This window comes from Petromyzon marinus, chromosome 26 (genome assembly GCF_048934315.1).
Source record: "Petromyzon marinus isolate PM22_M1 ecotype Great Lakes invasive population chromosome 26, UKy_Petmar_22M1.pri1.0, whole genome shotgun sequence".
NCBI lineage: Eukaryota > Metazoa > Chordata > Hyperoartia > Petromyzontiformes > Petromyzontidae > Petromyzon > Petromyzon marinus.
Window position 1 is genome coordinate 3,760,091 of NC_133692.1, and position 17,398 is coordinate 3,777,488.

Below are 17,398 nucleotides of genomic sequence, written 5' to 3' on the forward strand. Positions count from 1 at the left end.
GAAGTGTTTACGTTTCATTACTAGCCCCTTGTAGGGGTAGGGGGGGGCGCCGTCGCTGGGGACGAGGCTGTTGTTTACTTGACGTCGTTGTCACATGACGGGCGAGATGAGTCGAGAGTGTGGCCCAGGATGCGCTCTCGATGGGGGCAGCAGCAGCAGCAGCAGCTCGAGTTGGGGGACCCTGACGGTTACTATCGCAGCCGCTCTGAAGAGGGCCCATGGTCCAAAACGTCGCCCATTCCAGTGTGTGTGCTATGCCCTGTTGGCGAATGCGTGAGGTGTTATTTGTACCTGTACACCGACACCAGTGCAGTATCATCATTGTTATTTGACTAAACTACAGAGTGCGGTGTGTAATGGTACAGCCGTTTTCAAATCCACTCCTGGATGACGGCTTACCAATGCCATTTGTGTGTTGGAGGTTATTCCGACCATGCTTCACCACGCTGGTCGGTGCTGGTTGGTGAAGTGGGGGCAGGGTGGGTAAGTCTCCAGAACCCCAGTGCAGATATCACTCAATAGCCAAACCATCGCAGGGAATCTAAATCAGGTCACTGTGCCCCAGTGACCTGATTAAGCTAGTGTGAGGCCTGTAGCAAATGTTATAAAGGGGCCTTAAATAAAAAAGCACAAATATTAAACACACTAATTTTTTTACTTTCATAGTAAAGTAATTGTATCTTTTCATTTGCTACACAGCCAGATAATACGACAAATCGCTAACCTTAAACACCCAGTCGCTCATAAAAGTTGAAGGCAGTATAGTACTATAGCAATAGAGCAAGTGCAGAATCACTAAACCGGAATTGATAGCTTGAAAGCATTTAGCGCGGGACCCTTTAAAGTGCGGGGCCCGTAGCTACTAAATATGTCGCTACTTTTGCTGCTCGGATAATCCGGCACTGCCGGGCTCATAGTACAATGCGTCAACGGCAGCACCATCACCCCTTCATGGTCCCGGGGTAACGCATTAGACCGTTGATTGGTCATCAGTATCTGCACAGTGCAGTGTATGTGGCGATCCATACGGTGTCCTTTATGACTGGAGTACAATGTGGTGCAACACAACTGGCTGCTGTGTGCACACGTGCCAGCAGAAATCATGCAAAGCCTCTTGGGCCTTTCCCATGGTGGCTTGCAGCTCGAGTTTATTTCATCTTGGCACGTATTGCACTGTGTTCTGCTCTACGTACATAATACGTTTGTGTGTTGAACTTCTTTCCCACCGTACGTAGCCAACCGTGATAATCGGAGGTGCGGGTGAAGGACAACAAACTAAAAAGCAAAAGCAGTTCTAAAGAAATTAGTTTTCAATTTAGGTTTAAAAGTGCATCGCTCCATTAGCTTCTTAATATCGGAAGGAAGAGCGTTCAAATTGGCCGCAGAAGTTTTTTCTGAAAGCGTGTTGTGGTGACCGTCTTTGTTCGACGGTTAGCCAAAAGCAGCTGTGAGAATAACCGGAGTTCGCGTGATGGTTCATGTTCCTTGACGAGATCTGCGAGGTATTGTGGTTCATTTGTGGCAAGCACATTGTGTGTATTAGTAATGCTGCGTAGATAAATATTATCCGTCGAATAATTCTGAGATCGTCGTAGCATGCATGAAGGGACGCACATCACAACCCCCCGATGTGTTCTCGCGCTCCTGCTGCGTGCCTTTCGGCACGACGTCCTACGTTTCGTTGCACGTGCTGGCAGCTGCTTTGGGAACCGTTCAGTTCCTAATTCGGTTCGTGAAGAAGAAGTAGCTCCCGGCACGTGGAGGACAACGCCGAGCAATTGTGCCTGAGTGACGGCCTGAACGTCTTTCCCCCCCCCCCCCCCGGCACGTGGAGCGAAACGTCGGACATTGTGCCCGAAGCAACGCACGGTACGTACGGCCAGTCGCTGCATGGGACTCGCTTTGACGCGATTCTGTCGGGTGCTGCGATTCGCCTTGCATATACGCCACTGCAATGGCTCCCGACCCCGACTGGCAGCCACGACCTCCCCCGTGAGAGGTCACGGCCATGATTTCCGCACCGGTTGCCACGGGTAGTGCTCACCGTGATACCCAGCAGCGCGCTTGGCCGTGCGCTGGCACGTGCTGGTGGCAGCGCCTAGCCCACAGCTCACGGACTGGCGCATCAGGACTGGCTTTCCCACGATCCTGCAAAAATATATATCTGGGTTTTTTTGTTGCGCCGTTAGAACATACAAATAGACGTGAAGGCTTGTAATTGTTTTGGCACTGCTGAATACAAGACCGTAGCGTCTTCCATAAATAATGCAGCCAAGTCGGTTGACCGTGAAATCAATTTTGTTTCGAATTAGCGATTTAGTCTTTTTTGTAGCCGCAGGCCTTGAAGCGCTGCCGTAGAGCAGTGCGTGCCTTCGTGACGCGTGAAAGCTTTGAAACGCTTTGAAAACGCGCCGTCAAATAAGCCGGCTCACACTTCCTGCTAAAAAGGCAGGCGCATCGTGTTTATCCGCGGGGCAATTTGTGACAAACAGGCCCAGGCTTTAATCTTAAGGTCGTTTACCAAGTACCCAACCTCACACGCTTCTGGGCGGAAGAGAGCGGCGCAGCACAATCGGCTGTTGCATTGCACTTCGATGCTTCCACATCTGCGCTCGCCTTTGATAACCCACACCGACCAGCGTGGCGAAGTATGGTTTAAACATCCCAAATTATTTGCACAGCGTGGAGAGGCAGTGGCATTGACAGAGGGCTGTGCGTGCATGGCAGCCCCGGGAACACCTTCAGGCGGTGGCACAAAGCATTAGGGGCTGCGAATGAATCTGGCTGTGGCGTAAACCGCAAGTGACGCAACCTCTTTACAAACGGGGCTCCTCCTCCGCCATGCATGGAGGAGCCCCGTCACCCGGTCGTTTCGCGGCGTTCCATTCGGCCTGCTTGGCCATGAAGCCGACGGCGCTTTTCACAAACGCTTTGCTGCTTGGAGCCGAGCGTCGGGGCCGCCCCTCGGTCGTTGCGGAAGCCCCCGTCGACTGGCCCGCGTGCGCGGACAACGGCAGGCGCCCTCAACGGCGCGTCCCCCCGCACGTTGAGCGCGCGACCCGGTGCCGTTTGGCGAATTGGCACGCGATCACCGCGGCGCCTTGCGCCCGTTGTGACGCGCGTCTCTTGTCTCGCACGGCCTCCGTAACGACCAGGTGGTTTCGACGGGATGTGATTATCGGAGTCGAAATATTTATCTGTGCTGGAGGAATCTGATGAGCTATCAAGCTCTTTTTTCAGAAATGCCCAGTCGGGGCGGGTCAGAGCGTTACGTAAGGGAACCGGGAAACAGCAGAAGAGGAAGACAATCGACGTTCAAACACCCATCGTCCTTCCGCGTTCCGACGCCTCCTTGCAGCTGTGCTCGTGACCAGCCACTCCAGGCCTGGGAATGGGTCATGCAGTTCCTCCCCGAACGCCAATATAGAGAAAACAAACGAAAGTTGCTGACCAGGAACCGTTGCCCGTTTGTTGTTTCTGCTGCGTGCGAAGTCTGAACGTGAGGGTTGTGTGGGTACGTATGATTGGTATGTGCTGACTGTTTGTGGGTCTGAGCCGGTTTGCTGGCTGTGTTGTGGGTCTGTTCATCAGATGGTTTGGGTCTGTATGACTGCTATTTGCTGACCGTGCGTTGAGTGTGAGCTGTATGCTGGCTGCGTGAGGGTCTGTATGCGAGCTGGGTTGCTGACTGTGTGTGTGTCTCTGCCTGTATTCGTGTCGGCTCTGCGGGTACGTATGATTGCTATGTGCTGACAGTGTGGGCCTGTACGTTAGGTATAGGCAGGCGGGGCCATGTCAGCTGCGTGCTGACCGCGGGTTTATATTCGTGCGCACTCTTTCATCAAAGCGTCGTCGGAGAGCCTTGGGCCACAGTGTTTACCTGGCCTGGCACGAGCACCTCGGGGGTTTGGCACTTGGTGGCCAGTGGCGGTTGTCGTTGTGTGCGGGTCGGCTAGCGACGGTGTGTTGGCTCTGTGTGTGTGGGTCTGTGCGACAGCTGGTTGCGGTGTTTCGGTCTGCACGAGCTGCGAACTTATGTCATGTGTCGCGCAAGTGTTGTCCGCTGGTTGTGAACACACAAAGACAAAGATTCCCTGCGTGGCCTCGAACAGACTGTTCGGGCAAGTGCCGGCCTTAACCTCTCACGGTTGGCACAGCACACGAGGGGGGGTGGGTGGCCAACATTACATCTGGCTGCCTTTTGTGTCTCTGCCTCTCTGGCTGGCTGCTTTTGTCTCTCTGCCTTTACACAACGAACCAGGTACAGGACCAGTTCACATATTTGCTACTGTTATTGATCATGAGCTGGATTCGAACTTGGGTCGCCGGTTGAGTAGCACAGTGAGCTAACCACTCCACCGCCGCTCAACAAACAGAGACACCGAGAGACACAGAGAGACAAATATTGTAGCCACGTGAGGTTGTGACAAAGACAAAGATTCCCCGTATACCCTGAACAGATTGTTGGGACAAGTGCTGTTAGCGAGCACCTACGAAGGCCGGCACGGCACAGAAGGTGGTGGGTCGCCAGCACCAATGGTGATGTTTACACACCACACGAGGTACGCATTTGAGGCTCAGTCGACCTAGGGGAGGCCATGACCGGTTCAGATAATTATCACAGGTGTTGGCCGCACGTGGGAGTAAAACTCGGGTCGCCGTATTCGCAGGGCAGCACGCTCACCGCTACACTACCGTACGGCACTTTGTATGTGTGAGTGGGGAGCGGTAGTGTAGCGGTTAGCGCGCTGCGCTATGAACCTGGCGACCCGGGTTCGGTTCCCGCTCACGGCCAACACCCAGTGACAATTATCTGAATCGGTCCTGGGCCTCCCCTAGGTCGACTCAGTCTGAAATGAGTACCTGGTGCGGTGGATAAAAACATTGCCACTGGGGAGACAAAGGCGGTCGGGCGTGGTGCTGGCCACCCACCCCCTCGTCTACCGTTCCGGCCTTCATAGGTGCTCGCTAACAGCACTTGCCCCTACAGTCTGTTAAGGCACCGGGCAGAAAATCCCCTTCCTCTGCCTCGCTTGTGTTGCGATTCGGCGGCCGATGAAAATGCACGCGGAGAGCTCGCCCCGCACGTGGCCGGGCGCCCACTTGCGCGCCTCTACCGCCGCCGCCGCGAGCGCCTCGCGTTCGAGAGGGCAGCACGCTCGGGGAGAGCGAGGGATGCGAATCGCACGCGGGGGGGGTGTTACGTACGTGTCGGGGGGGCGTTTTGTGTCGTTGCTCGCTGCGGCGTGCGCCTAATGATCGCGTTCCGCCCTGTGATCGGTTGGGATTCTGTGCGTTTCTTTGCAGAGCTGAGAAAACTGAAGTGCTCAGCGAGGATCTCTTACAGGTGACTCTCCACACTCCACAGCCAGTGCTGCTCAATCTTTTTCATCCCACGGCACTCACTTTCGAGATGGCTCCATCTTCTTGGCCACACCCAACCAGAAAGCCACTGTGGGTGGATGGGTTTGAGTGGGTGGGTGGGAATGCATTGCAGCTGACCGAAAATTCACAATCCCATGCCTAGACTTATCTTACCGAGAACAAGGACATGAAGTGGTGTCAAAATTCGTGACGATAATTTGTGTTTGTGTCTCCGGGTCCGTGCGAGTGTCTCTGTGTATCCTCTATGTGTCTGCGTGTGTCTCAATGTTTATGTCTGTGTGTGTCCACGTCTCTCTCTGTGCGAGTGTCTCCGTGTGTGTACGTGTCTGTGTATTTCTGTGCCTCTGTATTTTTGAGTGTGTGTGTCTCTGTGCATATGTCTCCGTGTCTCTGCATGTGTTTCCGTGTCTGTGTGTGTCTTTATATTTTTGTGTGTGTCTCTGCATGTGCCTCCATGTCTCTGCATGTGTTTCCGTGTATCTGCATGTGTCTTCGTGTGTGGTTGCCCAACTGTGCAAGCTTGACTAGTGAGTTGGGAGGGCCGGGGGTGGGGACTGACAGCTGCCTGCTGCCCTACTGCGCCGTGACCAACGGAGAGGGGATTGCGGGAGAAGGGGGGCGGGGGCTGAATCGTCTGTCCTAGCTTGTGAGCAGTGAGGTTCTTTCCGATGATTGGCCCAAGCAGTCGGTGGTGCAAAGCCTGGGAGGAGCCTTTTGAAGGCCCCTTTTGTGTGTCCCGGTCTCGGACCAATGCCCATCCCTCGTGGTGCACCTGAGCGAAGCACCCCGAGAAATGTAACCCCTCCCATTACTAAAGTCGGGGTTCACAGCCGATACAATTGAACAGCGCTTAGAGCCCTTTGCCGAAACACTGAACGGATGAAGGCCTCCTAACCCCTTGTCATCATGGGGGGGGGGGGGGGGGTAACCGTACTTCACCATGCCGAGCAGTACACTTTGGTGAAGGGAGCACCGAGGAGTGCTTTAATTGTCACTTGACCCCTGATGTACGTGGCTGGCAATCGAACCCGGGTGGCTGGGTTCTTAAGGCAGTGCACGGAATGCGTTCACCGAGTGGCACCGTAGAGCGATGGAATAATCCTCGGGCGAAGTGGTGGCACGGGGCGGTGACCTCCGCCCCAACCGCTTGCACCGCTCGTGGACGCCAACGCCCTGCAGTGCGCGTCGGATGTTGATGCTTTCCCAGGTCACCCTTTGATTTCGCAGGTCAAGCTCGTGTGCGCCCGTGCTGTTGTTCTATTCGCGGGCGGCGCTGTTAGAAGTGAAAGCTCACTTTTAATTAGCAGGAAGGCGATGCGCACCCACGCGACATGTTTTGCAGTGGATAACAAGCCGGGAACGGGCCACTCGGGTTACGAATGAACGGCGCGTTAATGGCCCTCGCCGTGCCGCAAGGGGGAACACTATTAGACAGGCGCAGCACAGAGTGATGTCCAAATTGCGAGTGGCTTGTTCGCCGAATCGCTCGGCAAAACGAGAAGAGACACCGCGCTCGCATCCCGCGCAGCACGAGGCGGCGCGGGCGTGCGTCGTTGGCATGATGGAATCTCTCGTCCGGCGGAGGCGAGAGGGCGCAGAGTAAATTCGCGGGGGCGGCCGCGGCTTCTGGGTTAAGTCCGCACGGGGGGGCGGCTCAACCTGAGGAGGTGCGTGGGCTCGGGAGCGACGTACCGCGTGTGGGCTACGTGTGTGGTGCGTGCGGTGCGTGTGCAGTTCGTGCGGGCCAGGGTGGTGGCCGGCGTATAACGACGTGCGGACCGCGCGGCTCTCGCGATGCGGTGTGCCGCGGTACGGTCGGTGCGGTGGTGCGAGCGGCGTTGACCCCGTTTGCCGTTGCCGCAGGTGGAGAAGCGCCTGGACCAGGTGAAGGCCGTGTCCCACAGCACCCACAAGAAGCTGCTGGCATGCCTGCAGGGCCAGGTGCAGGGCGACTATGAGAAGCGCATTGTGAGTGCGGCCTCTCCCCTCCTCGCTCTGTCGCGCGTTCGCCGTCCGTGTGAACGCTCGCTATGATTCATCTCCCTCGGCAGCGTGCGCAGCATGCCGCCTTTGTCGCGCCCGGCAGGCCGCGGCTGCGCACTTGCAGTGAGAGTGTTTTGAGATTCTCGCCGTGGAGATTGGTCGTCGATAAACCGCACGCCGTAACGCCGACTTTCCTGCCCGGCGGCGACAGCCTCCTTCGTGAGTTGCGCGACGTCGTGCATCCGAACGGCATTGGCGGAATTTCGATCGATTCCAAACATTCGGCAACGCTCGGTCGCTTCGATGGCGCCGCGTGGAGCCGGCGACGCAGCGTGCGCGAGAGTGCGTGGTGCAGACTGAGAGGTGTTAGCACGGAGTATTACACACACACACGTGCACACACACACGCGCACGTGCGCACGTGTGTGCAATTTATATGTAAGTGTCTCCGAGGCGCACGCGTACCGCTCCGGCCGCCGTGATGGATAGTGTGGACGAATTAATGGAGAACTTCATTCTGGTAACGTTTTCACGGTTTTTAATTACACCAAGCGTAATGTCTGTGTTCTATCTGCAGTCAATGTGCGCTGCGTCGGTAATGTTTTATGGAAAGGTGGGTGTTGTCGGATGGACGAATACAATTTTCACTTGTCGTGTTGTGCGGATTTGCAGGGCTGTAGTCTCCATGCTGTGTGCATTCTATTCCGATATCCCCTCTCCTCTGTATTGGATTGTAAATGTGGTGCAGAATCGCAGATGTAATGCAATCAGATGCCATCAAGTTGTTAAATAGCATTAGTCATCATTGTATATTGGTCGTCATCATCAGTATTATCATGGTCACCATCAATAAATATACAATCACAGATTAACACAAGTTGTCCATAATGTTTAACATCGTGATCATATCATCATCATCACCATCCTTATCCATACGTGTTATAGAATTGCAGAATTAACCACGGTTATCAGCGAGTTAAAACAATTGTCATCCTCATCGTCGTCATCATCATCGTCGTCGTCATCATCATCATCACCCATGCAACCCCGTAGCCAGTCGCTCTTGGCAATATCCGGTCTGGAACCAGGCTGCCTGTGTGAGGTGAAGCGCGTCGTGCTGCGCGCCCGTCAGTGTCGCGCCGCGCTCGCCGCGAGCATTAGTATTCGCCACGTGTTGGCCGTGCCGTGCGAAGCCCACGGGCTTCGCGTCGCTCTGCTCACTCTCTCGCGCTCTCTCTCACTCGCTCGCTCGCTCTCTCTCTCTCGGCTGTGTTTCAGAGGAAGCTTCCACAGTCCGCTCTGAGTCAGTGTCTCATCGAGGGAGCCGCCACGCTTGGAGATGACTCCCTGCTCGGGTACTCCCTCCCCTCCCCTGCCCTCCCTCCCGCCCTGCTCTCCCTCCCTGCCTTCCCTCCTTCCCTCCCTCCCTCCCCTCCCTCCCTCCCTCCCTCCCCTCCCTCCCTCCCTCCCCTCCCTCCCTCCCCTCCCACCAATCTCTCTTTGTGTATCGGCTGGGCCTCCTAACGATTAACGGATCCACCCACCTCACCCTTTCGAGGTCACGCTTCAATTCAAGAATCGTTTCTTTGTTTAAAATTGTCACGAATGTCTTGACCTCTAGATGCCGGAGGGGTCACAGTTTCTCAGTGCATCCGGATGAAGCCTAACTGACTGTGGCATTTTCATCTGCATTCCCAATTTAGCCAGATCAAACTTCACTGTCGAGGGTTTCCCATTCTATCCCAATTTTCCCATCGGTGTCACATCATAAGATGAAGTGTCCATATCGACACATGCAGGGCAATGCAACCCTTCGGTTTAGAGACTGGCCCATGGAAGCGGATACCACAGAGCTACGTCTGATAACCGTTCATATGAACTCTGATCCACACACCAGGTGACAGCACCCGCTCTGCTAACAGTAAAAGTGGTGTTTTTTATTGTTGCAGTTGGGATTACATTTGATGCGATGGTTTTTTTTTAAAATGCAATTATTATTGACCGCTGGATCGAGGTCCTTTTGTGCAGTTTCATCAGATGTCGCTGCCTAGATTCAAATCTATGCTCTCAGCTCAGCACAGGGATCTCTGAGCCCCAAACCGGCCACTTGTCAACTCCCCCACACCGTGAGCTCCCGGTTCAATCACGGGTGTCCGAAATCTACATCGGAACCAGCGGTGCCCGGTTCGGTGCGTTGAGCCACCCCATCACATCACCTCACTGCGGTATTTGAACCCACGTCACTGCCAGAGTAGCCGGGTCACACCGTCGGCGACTGAGTGGGTTGAGGGAGCGATGTCGCGGATACTCGGTGGAAGGGAAAGCTCCCTGACGTCTACATCGCCCGTGCACGCGTGATGTAATCTGAAGCCCGGCTCCTCTGGGCTCATTATATTCGCGCCGTCATTCACACGGCGGTCCATCGTGATCAGTTCGGTACTATTAAGAGCGAAGTTTAAAACGGCGACGGCAAAGCGACGCTGTAATTTTACTCCTTGGTTTCTGCTGCGTTTAAACGGACGACGTTTTTTCGAAAAAGCCTTTTGCAGACGATTGTCAGTGCAGCGCCGGGCGGGGTGGCGACGGTGCCACGGCACGGGGCCGCGCCCCTGGGTCGCTGGGCCAGGGACCGTGCCTCCCCACCCCAACCGGGCATGTTCACGAGCCCCTCTAGTCTCAGCTCCTACGCAGTACGGTGAACCCTCTGTCTATTCGCGAGGGTTACGTTCTTGACAACACCTCGCGAGTGCAGAGTTCGCGAATGCAGAAACGTCCAACGGGGGGAAAAAATGGGGTCACGCTCCTAGTACGGGTTAACGATGTTTTTTTTAATTACCTTTTGAATATGATCATTTGACGATGATGGAGGATGAAATTAACATGCATTTAGTAACTCGCGCATAGCGAGAGTTTACTTACTTAAGACAATAAATTGTGGGCCGTGATCAGTCCACTGCTGGATGAAGGCCCCCCAAGCCGTCGGCATCTCCCACAGTCTTACGATGCGATAATTCGTTTGGCTCCTGCGCTTGAGCTGGTTTTACTGCCGCTGCTATGCTGATGCTGTTGCTGCCGCAGCTAATGCTGCTGCCACTGCTTCCGCTGGTTTTGTTGTTGCTGCTGATGCCACTGCCGCAGCTTTTGTTGCTGATGCCGTTGTTTTTCCTGTTGCCGCTGCAGCTGATGCCGCTGCCGCTGCTTCCGCTGCTTTTGTTGCTGATGATGCTGATGCCGCTGCTTTTGCTGTGGCTGCAGGAAGATGCTGGAGCTGTGCGGCGACGCCGAGAACCGCCTCGCCGTGGAGCTCACGGTGCACGAGATGCAGGTGGAGCGCGAGGTGCTGGAGCCGCTCTTCAACCTGGCCGAGGTGAGGGGCCTCCCCGCCGATTGATCCCGGCACTTGACGCGTCCGGCAATCGCGCCACCAACCCAGAAGGAGTACGACTCACGCAATCGGCGGAGATTTGGTCGATTTTCCTTCGTCGGTTGATGGGGCGCCACGGTGGCGAGATGTTAACTCCTTCGCCTGGTATGCAGGAGGTCGTGGGTTCGATCCTGATACTGAAGCCTGTATATTTGGAGATTGCGTCTCTCTCTCTCTCTCCCTGTGGTCGCGTGGCTTTTTCTCCGGGTTCGCCGGTTTTCCCCAACACATTTAGAATCAACGTCACGCGTTTCGAGTATTTGGCTGCGATAAATTCCCACGCGATAAGCCGCTTCGTTGAGCTGTCATTTGTGGCCGGGTCACTTATGAAAAAAAGGGCTACACGGCTCGGTGGGTTTGGTGAACCTCTCCGCGGAACGTTTGAGTGTTCTCAAACGTACGCTTGGGTTTTTGTATTCCTTCAATCCCCCACCCCCACCCCCCCCACATGTTAAATGCTCCTTGGTGCAAGTGGCCAAACATCCCAATGCAGGATCCTCCTGAAAAAAAGGGGCTTAAGACTCGGTGAGACTCTCCTGGATGAATAAACTGCATTTTTGTTGTTATTAGTATTCGAGTTGTCTTCCTGCTGAATCTCATGTTCCTGCCTGCATTCCGCTCGCGCCCTCTCTCACAACGTCACGCAGCAAGGGAGCGGGGTGGGGGGGGGCATGGAGGAGGGGGGGTCATCGCGGGGGGCATCGCTTCCACCTCACGGCTCTTGTGTCTGACGCGGCGACGTCTGCCGAGATCTGGCGAAATCTGGCCGAGTCCTGTTCGGAGGGTTTCATCAGATTGCCCTCGCACACTCGGCCTTGTGAGATGCCGATGGTTTAAAATTACAAGCGAGTTAGGACAATTGCTGCTCCGTGTGGTGGGTTTTTGTTAATTTATTATTTTTCTTTCTCCTTTATCGTAGCCATCGCAGGCCCGCTTGACGCGTCGGCGCTATTTCTGGAAAGTTTCGTCCCGTCGCGCAACAACGCGACATGAAATATGAAAACAAATGGTTTTAATTCGTTGCGTCACTCGAACCTGGCTGAGAGCCCCGAGCCAGCGCCGCTGACTATCCCGGGCTTCGAATTCCGGGCAAGTGACCTGCGATTCCAGAGCCTCAACGTAATCGTCAGTTACCTTGCCCTGTTGTTGCTGCCCCACTGCTGCTGCTGCTGCTGGGTGCCGCGGTGGTGAGATGTTCACTACCTCGCCTGGTATACAGGAGGTAATGGGCTCGATTTTAACCCTGACGCCTGCCGTATATAATGAGTTTGCGGTGTCTTTCTCCACCGTGGTTGTGTGGATTTTTCACCGGGTCCTTCAGTTTTTCCTGCCACTTTTAGCAACATGCGTTTTGGAGTATTTGGCTGCTATAAATTCCCATGTGAAAAGCCACTTCGTTGAGCTATCAGTTGGAGCTAGGTTGCTTCTGAAAAAGAGCTATATAGCTCACTTGGCCTTACCTGGTAAAATAACAAATAATCGTTTTTAGTTTATCTTCTCTGCACACATACAACGTTGGTCCGACCGTGGCCCAACAACATTCGATGCTTCCTGGATAACAGCCGATGTTTCGGGCAACGGCCCTTCATAGCAGATCGAGACTTTTTCAGATTACTTGACCGAGAAATGTTCGGTCTGCAAGGGCACACGCAGAGCTGCTGCTGATGCTGTCACACGACGGGTTTAAGGGGCACGGAGGGAGACCGTGGGCAGAGACACAGCTGGGACGTGGCTGTAAACAAGCAGGGTGGGCTGGGACGCCCTTGAAGCGGCAAACCTCAGTGCAGTCCGCGTGGCTCTAAACCGGCGGGAGGACGGCCCTGGCGAAGGTCGTACTTCGCTCTTTGTTGCGGGAATTTAGGGAGGCAGGGGTGGCGCAAATGGTTACACGTGCACACCCCTCACTGCACGAAGGGCCTGCGTTTGAATCCCTAACCCTGGTGCCTCTCTGCGTGCGGTTTGCATGCCCCTCCTCCTGTGTTCTGCACGAGTTTCCTCCAAGTTCTCTCTCTGCTTTCCTTCCATAGGCTAAATAGCTTGCGATGCAACTGGCGTCGACCAAACATCCCAATGCTGAAAATGTTCACTGTACATTACTCCTGAACGTGGTAGTCTTGAGACCGAGTGAGGCTTTTTCGTGTGTAAACAAGCGGGATCATAATAATCATTAATCATTCAGGTCTGAGTGCTTATTGAACTATCCTGGTCTCTTTGAACTCCCTCCTGGTTAAACAAAATAAACCTCACTTGCCTTAACGAGCTTTCTGACTTTCGCCACCGTGAAGTCGTTCTGCACGACGCGCGATGAGTGCCCGTACGATGCGGTCCACATACAAACTACGGTCGACATCTACACACCAATAAAACCACGGCCTTCAAAGGAAAAATATAGTATGTGCAACTTTTCAGGTGATGGCCCTTCTTTATAGCATATATCGATTTACATAATTTTTTTCTTCAAAGGCCTGCGGTGTTATTGGCGAGCGTGTTGGGGTATTTTGTTTTTTTGCGAATTTGCACCGACGCATTCTCACGGCAACTGCGTGTTTACCGCAAAATCTCAACAGTAAGCCTGTTAAATCTTTACACACTCTCCTCCTCTCTAAGATGCAGAACCATCGCTCTCACAATTAAAAGAAAAAAGTACGATTTTAAAACCAAAACAAAAATTCCCAGGTAAGTGCCCACTGAGCTGTATAGAAGCGACCTGGCCACAAATGGCAGCTTGGCGAACTGGCTTATCGCGTGCAACATTTCTAACAGCAGCCAAATACTCTTAAATATTCAATCGGCGCTCACGAAGAAGGTCCTCTAACAGGGTCATCAGAAACCAACGGATCACTCTGTTCGTATCGCCCGCGACCGCATCTGAGTCGTCTCCACCGTGTAAATGGGGCGTTTGCTCCGGATGACGCGTCTTAAAAGTAACGTTGGGCACGACGAGGCGTGAAGCGTCGGACAGCGTGCGGGGAAAAACACGCGGTGGGGAGCACGAGCCGGCAACGCAACGGAGAGAGCCGAGTGCAGCGCGACCGTGGAGAGCCCCCACCCCCTCCCCGCGTACCCCCCACCAAACCCCCCCACCCCCCCCCCCCGCAGCCCTCCACCCCCATGCGATGCGTCTTGACAATGGCCAAAGCAATCGATGCCTCCGTTAATAAGGCGGTGGATCGACGCCGCTGGCAAAGGCCGAGCGTGGCGTCATCGCCCGGTCAACTTGGCACCGAGCCGGAACGATGCCCCCCCCCCCCGCACCCCGAGAGGCGACATCTGTCTCTTACTCACGGCGCTCGCTGTCAGATTCACACGAGAGCGACGCACCCCCCTTCCCTGCCCCCCCCCCCTCCTCTGCCCCCCGCAAGCACGGATGCAGTTTCAGGCCCATTTAATTTGACCGTCACTGTGCAGTGGCTGTGTTTTTTTTTATCGGCACAATCCAACCTCAGCCCGGTGGTGCCTATTCCTGGACCCCTTGCACTCTTATTATTGTTGTTGTTCGAGTAATAGCGATGGTGGGTATTGTGTTCGGATCCTTCAGTTTTGCTGTCGCTCGTTAAGCAGTTGGTTTTGAGAGCCGTGTTTGGTTTCGTGTTTGGATCGATCCGGTGTCCTCCCCAGTTCCCGGACTCCTCCCCCCCTACCCCCCCCCCCCGTGAACTCTCCGCCCATCAGTGTCACTTCGGATATCCTTCGGTTTGTAACTCGCGACGTTGGCGATGTAAACTCCGCGCGTGTGTTGCCACAGATGATAGCTCAACGAAGTGGCTTTTCACGTGGAAATTTAGAGCAGCCAAAATTCTCTCAACGCATGTTGATTCTAAGTGTGGAGAAAAATCCACGAGACCACGAGGAGACAGAGAGACATGCAAACTCCAACTATACAGGCGTCAGGGTTGGGATCGATCCCCCTACCTCCTGCATACCGGGCGAGGTAGTTAACCTTGCATGTCTATTGGGAGTGTCCTGCAGCTAGCTTACTTTTTTTTTAATATAAAAAACAAGTTTAAAGTTATTTCCTGCTCCAATGAGCTTTGAGACGGCACCCATATCCTTGTTTACAGCGCTGAACCAGTGGTGGAAAATCTTCTTCCCTCTGGCGCGGGCGAATCTATTCACACAGCAACCACTGTTGACTTCCTCACAAACCAGTTCTCATGTTATCACCCCGGAGGTGTGATGGGCTGAGTCAACCCCCAAACCAGGATTTAAACTGGCAATCTTCCGACCGCGAGCCGCTCCCTTTACCGCTCGGCCAGCCGGACGGTCACTTCTCTGAACGGTCAACGTGATGTCTCCCAACTATGGAGCCCACAATTTGTGAGAGTTGAGTGAGAGAGCGCGGACGGCAGAGGGAGGGGGGGGGACGCCGAGGGACCCACCCTTAAAGAGCGCCGCAGCTACTAAACTCGGCGCACTGCGGCGGCGCGCGCTGACGGCGCCCGCTCAAACGCAGACCCCATCCACCTCTTGTTGGACTCGCGACGCCCCGAGCGCGCGGAGCCTTATAAAGCACGGCGGCGGATGCTCGCGCTCCCGACGCAGGCGCCAGCTCCACAATAATGGGGTCGATCCACGTGGGAACCGCGTGTAAGAATAGACGTGGCCGCCGCTGCTGCGAAGCGAACGAGCAGGGGTGCCCGGGCCCTGCTGCGGCTGCTGCTTTCGGAAAGGAATGGTCTCTGCTGCTGTGCTCGACGTCTGCTGGCGGGGAAAGTTGATGGGCCCCCAGGCCTTGCGGCGAGGCTCGCCCGCGAGCCAGCGCTTTGGGAGGGCGAGGAGGGTTGACGGATCTCGCGCGTCAACGTGGCCGCGCGATTGATTACGACTCGTTATCGTTGACCGCTACTGGCAGATAAAAATGCCCGCCGGCGGGGACCGGTGCTCGGTCACATTGTGCCGCACAGGGACAGCTGCCACCTGGGGGGTGGCCCTTCAAATGTTTTGAGATGCTTTTTGTTTTTGGTGCCATTTCTTCAGTAGTTTATTCGTTTTTTATTTTGCTTGGTAGTGGCTGTATATGGGCTATGGTCCTTATGTATGATTAATGCACAGCGTTGTGGGATGCACCTACGATTAGAAGTGCAAGATACATACATGCTATTAGCATGAATGATGCCATATAAAATGAAGGTATTATTTTTCGATGGGATGTGCATAGTGCTTACCCTCCCCTCCGGAAGGGCCGGTTCACATTTGAGTCACGCCATGTCCAATCCACCGCTTGACGGAAGCCTCCCCCCCGAGCCGTCGCCATTTCTCACGGTTCCCTGTGCCGTCCTTCTCGCTCCACGCCAAGTGAGCCGGTCTTATCGCTCCGTCTCCACGGTGACGCGGATCTCTGCCATTCCGTCGCGAGTCTCGTCCGTCGGGCATCGTTCCCTCCTTGGGGCAACGGGTCCTGTGGAAGCTGAAACAAACCTGTGTCTAAATTTTGATTTAAAGCTTTCGTGACTGCAGTAATTCATATTCTTAGTTTTTTCGTTAAAGTTATGTTGAAGAGAAAGATGACCGTTTGAGTTATGGTCGAAACGTCGTGAGAATTTTTTTATTGTTTTATATATTTTATTATTTTGTTGTTTCTCTTCAACGTGACTTTACCGAAAAAACTAAGAATATGAAACATGTGTCTGTGTGTGAGTGGCTGCACGTGTGTGTGGGGAGCAGTAGTGTAACGGTGAGCGCATTGCTCTACGAATCCGGTGACCCGAGTTCGATTCCCGCTTACGGCCAACCCCAGTGATGGTTATCTAAACCGGTTCTGGACCTCCCCTCGGTTGACTCAGCCCCAAATGAATACCTGGTGCGGTGTGTAAACATCGCCGCTGGGGAGACAAAGGTGGCCCGGCGTGGTGTTGGCTCCCCACCTCCTCGTGCGCCGTGCCGGCCTTCGTAGGTGCTCACTAACAGCACTCGCCCCGACAGTCTGTTGCGGCTGTATAGGTGGGGGGATCTTTGTCGTCGTTTTAAATTCGATTCGAAAGATCCGAGTTGACCAGCGGCAAGTAGCTGTTGGTGCAAGGCAAGACGCGACGACGCGCACCGTCGAAGACCGTGTCCGCTAGCTGAGCTTTCGCGGGCACGGTCCCAGTACGGCGCCTCTGTCTGCGCACGATGAAGCCGCTGCCGGGTTCGGCGCAAACACACGCGCCAGCAGCATTGCCGACGAGAGGTCGAACAAAGTTCCAGAGGCACGGCCTCACGTGTGTGCATACGTATTTGTATTTTTATTAAAGTGCCCAAAACTTCTGTGCTGCACGGTGGCCCGGACATTGCAGGACAGCGAGTGGGTTTCGTGAACCCGCCTGTACAGACCCCCGGAGTTGATGTTCCCTCGAGTTGATGTTCCCTCGTACGCGCCGGTGTTACCTGGGTGCTTCCGGTTTCCGCTCGCCGCACGGTGCTCCTTAAAATGGAACTGGCAAACGACCGCGGTAGAGATCCTTGCTGGACACAAAGAGAAAAGGGGACACTGAGACTCGGTGAGGTTTTTCCTGCATAAATAATAATGTTTGGTGTTCTGTTTAGCGTCGTCATTCATGCACATTGCATCTGACAATCCCTGGGGAACCACACACGAGCTGGATGGCGGCAGCCGAGGCGGTGAGC

General features: G+C 54.6%; 1 protein-coding gene across 5 annotated transcripts in view; it reads left to right on the top strand.

The window, feature by feature from the left end:
• The window catches only part of ARHGAP17 (Rho GTPase activating protein 17), an 88,984-nt gene that overhangs the window by 41,445 nt on the left and 30,141 nt on the right, over positions 1 to 17,398 (top strand). For 4 of the 5 annotated variants that reach the window (XM_032961117.2, XM_032961118.2, XM_032961119.2 and 1 more), the window contains exons 2-5: positions 5,308 to 5,347; positions 7,249 to 7,353; positions 8,647 to 8,723; positions 10,624 to 10,735. In XM_032961117.2, the coding sequence (XP_032817008.2) occupies positions 5,308 to 5,347; positions 7,249 to 7,353; positions 8,647 to 8,723; positions 10,624 to 10,735 (334 nt within the window). Of the gene's footprint in view, positions 1 to 5,307; positions 5,348 to 7,248; positions 7,354 to 7,393; positions 7,889 to 8,646; positions 8,724 to 10,623; positions 10,736 to 17,398 lie in introns of those variants that run through there. The other variant, XM_032961120.2, reaches the window with a different exon arrangement.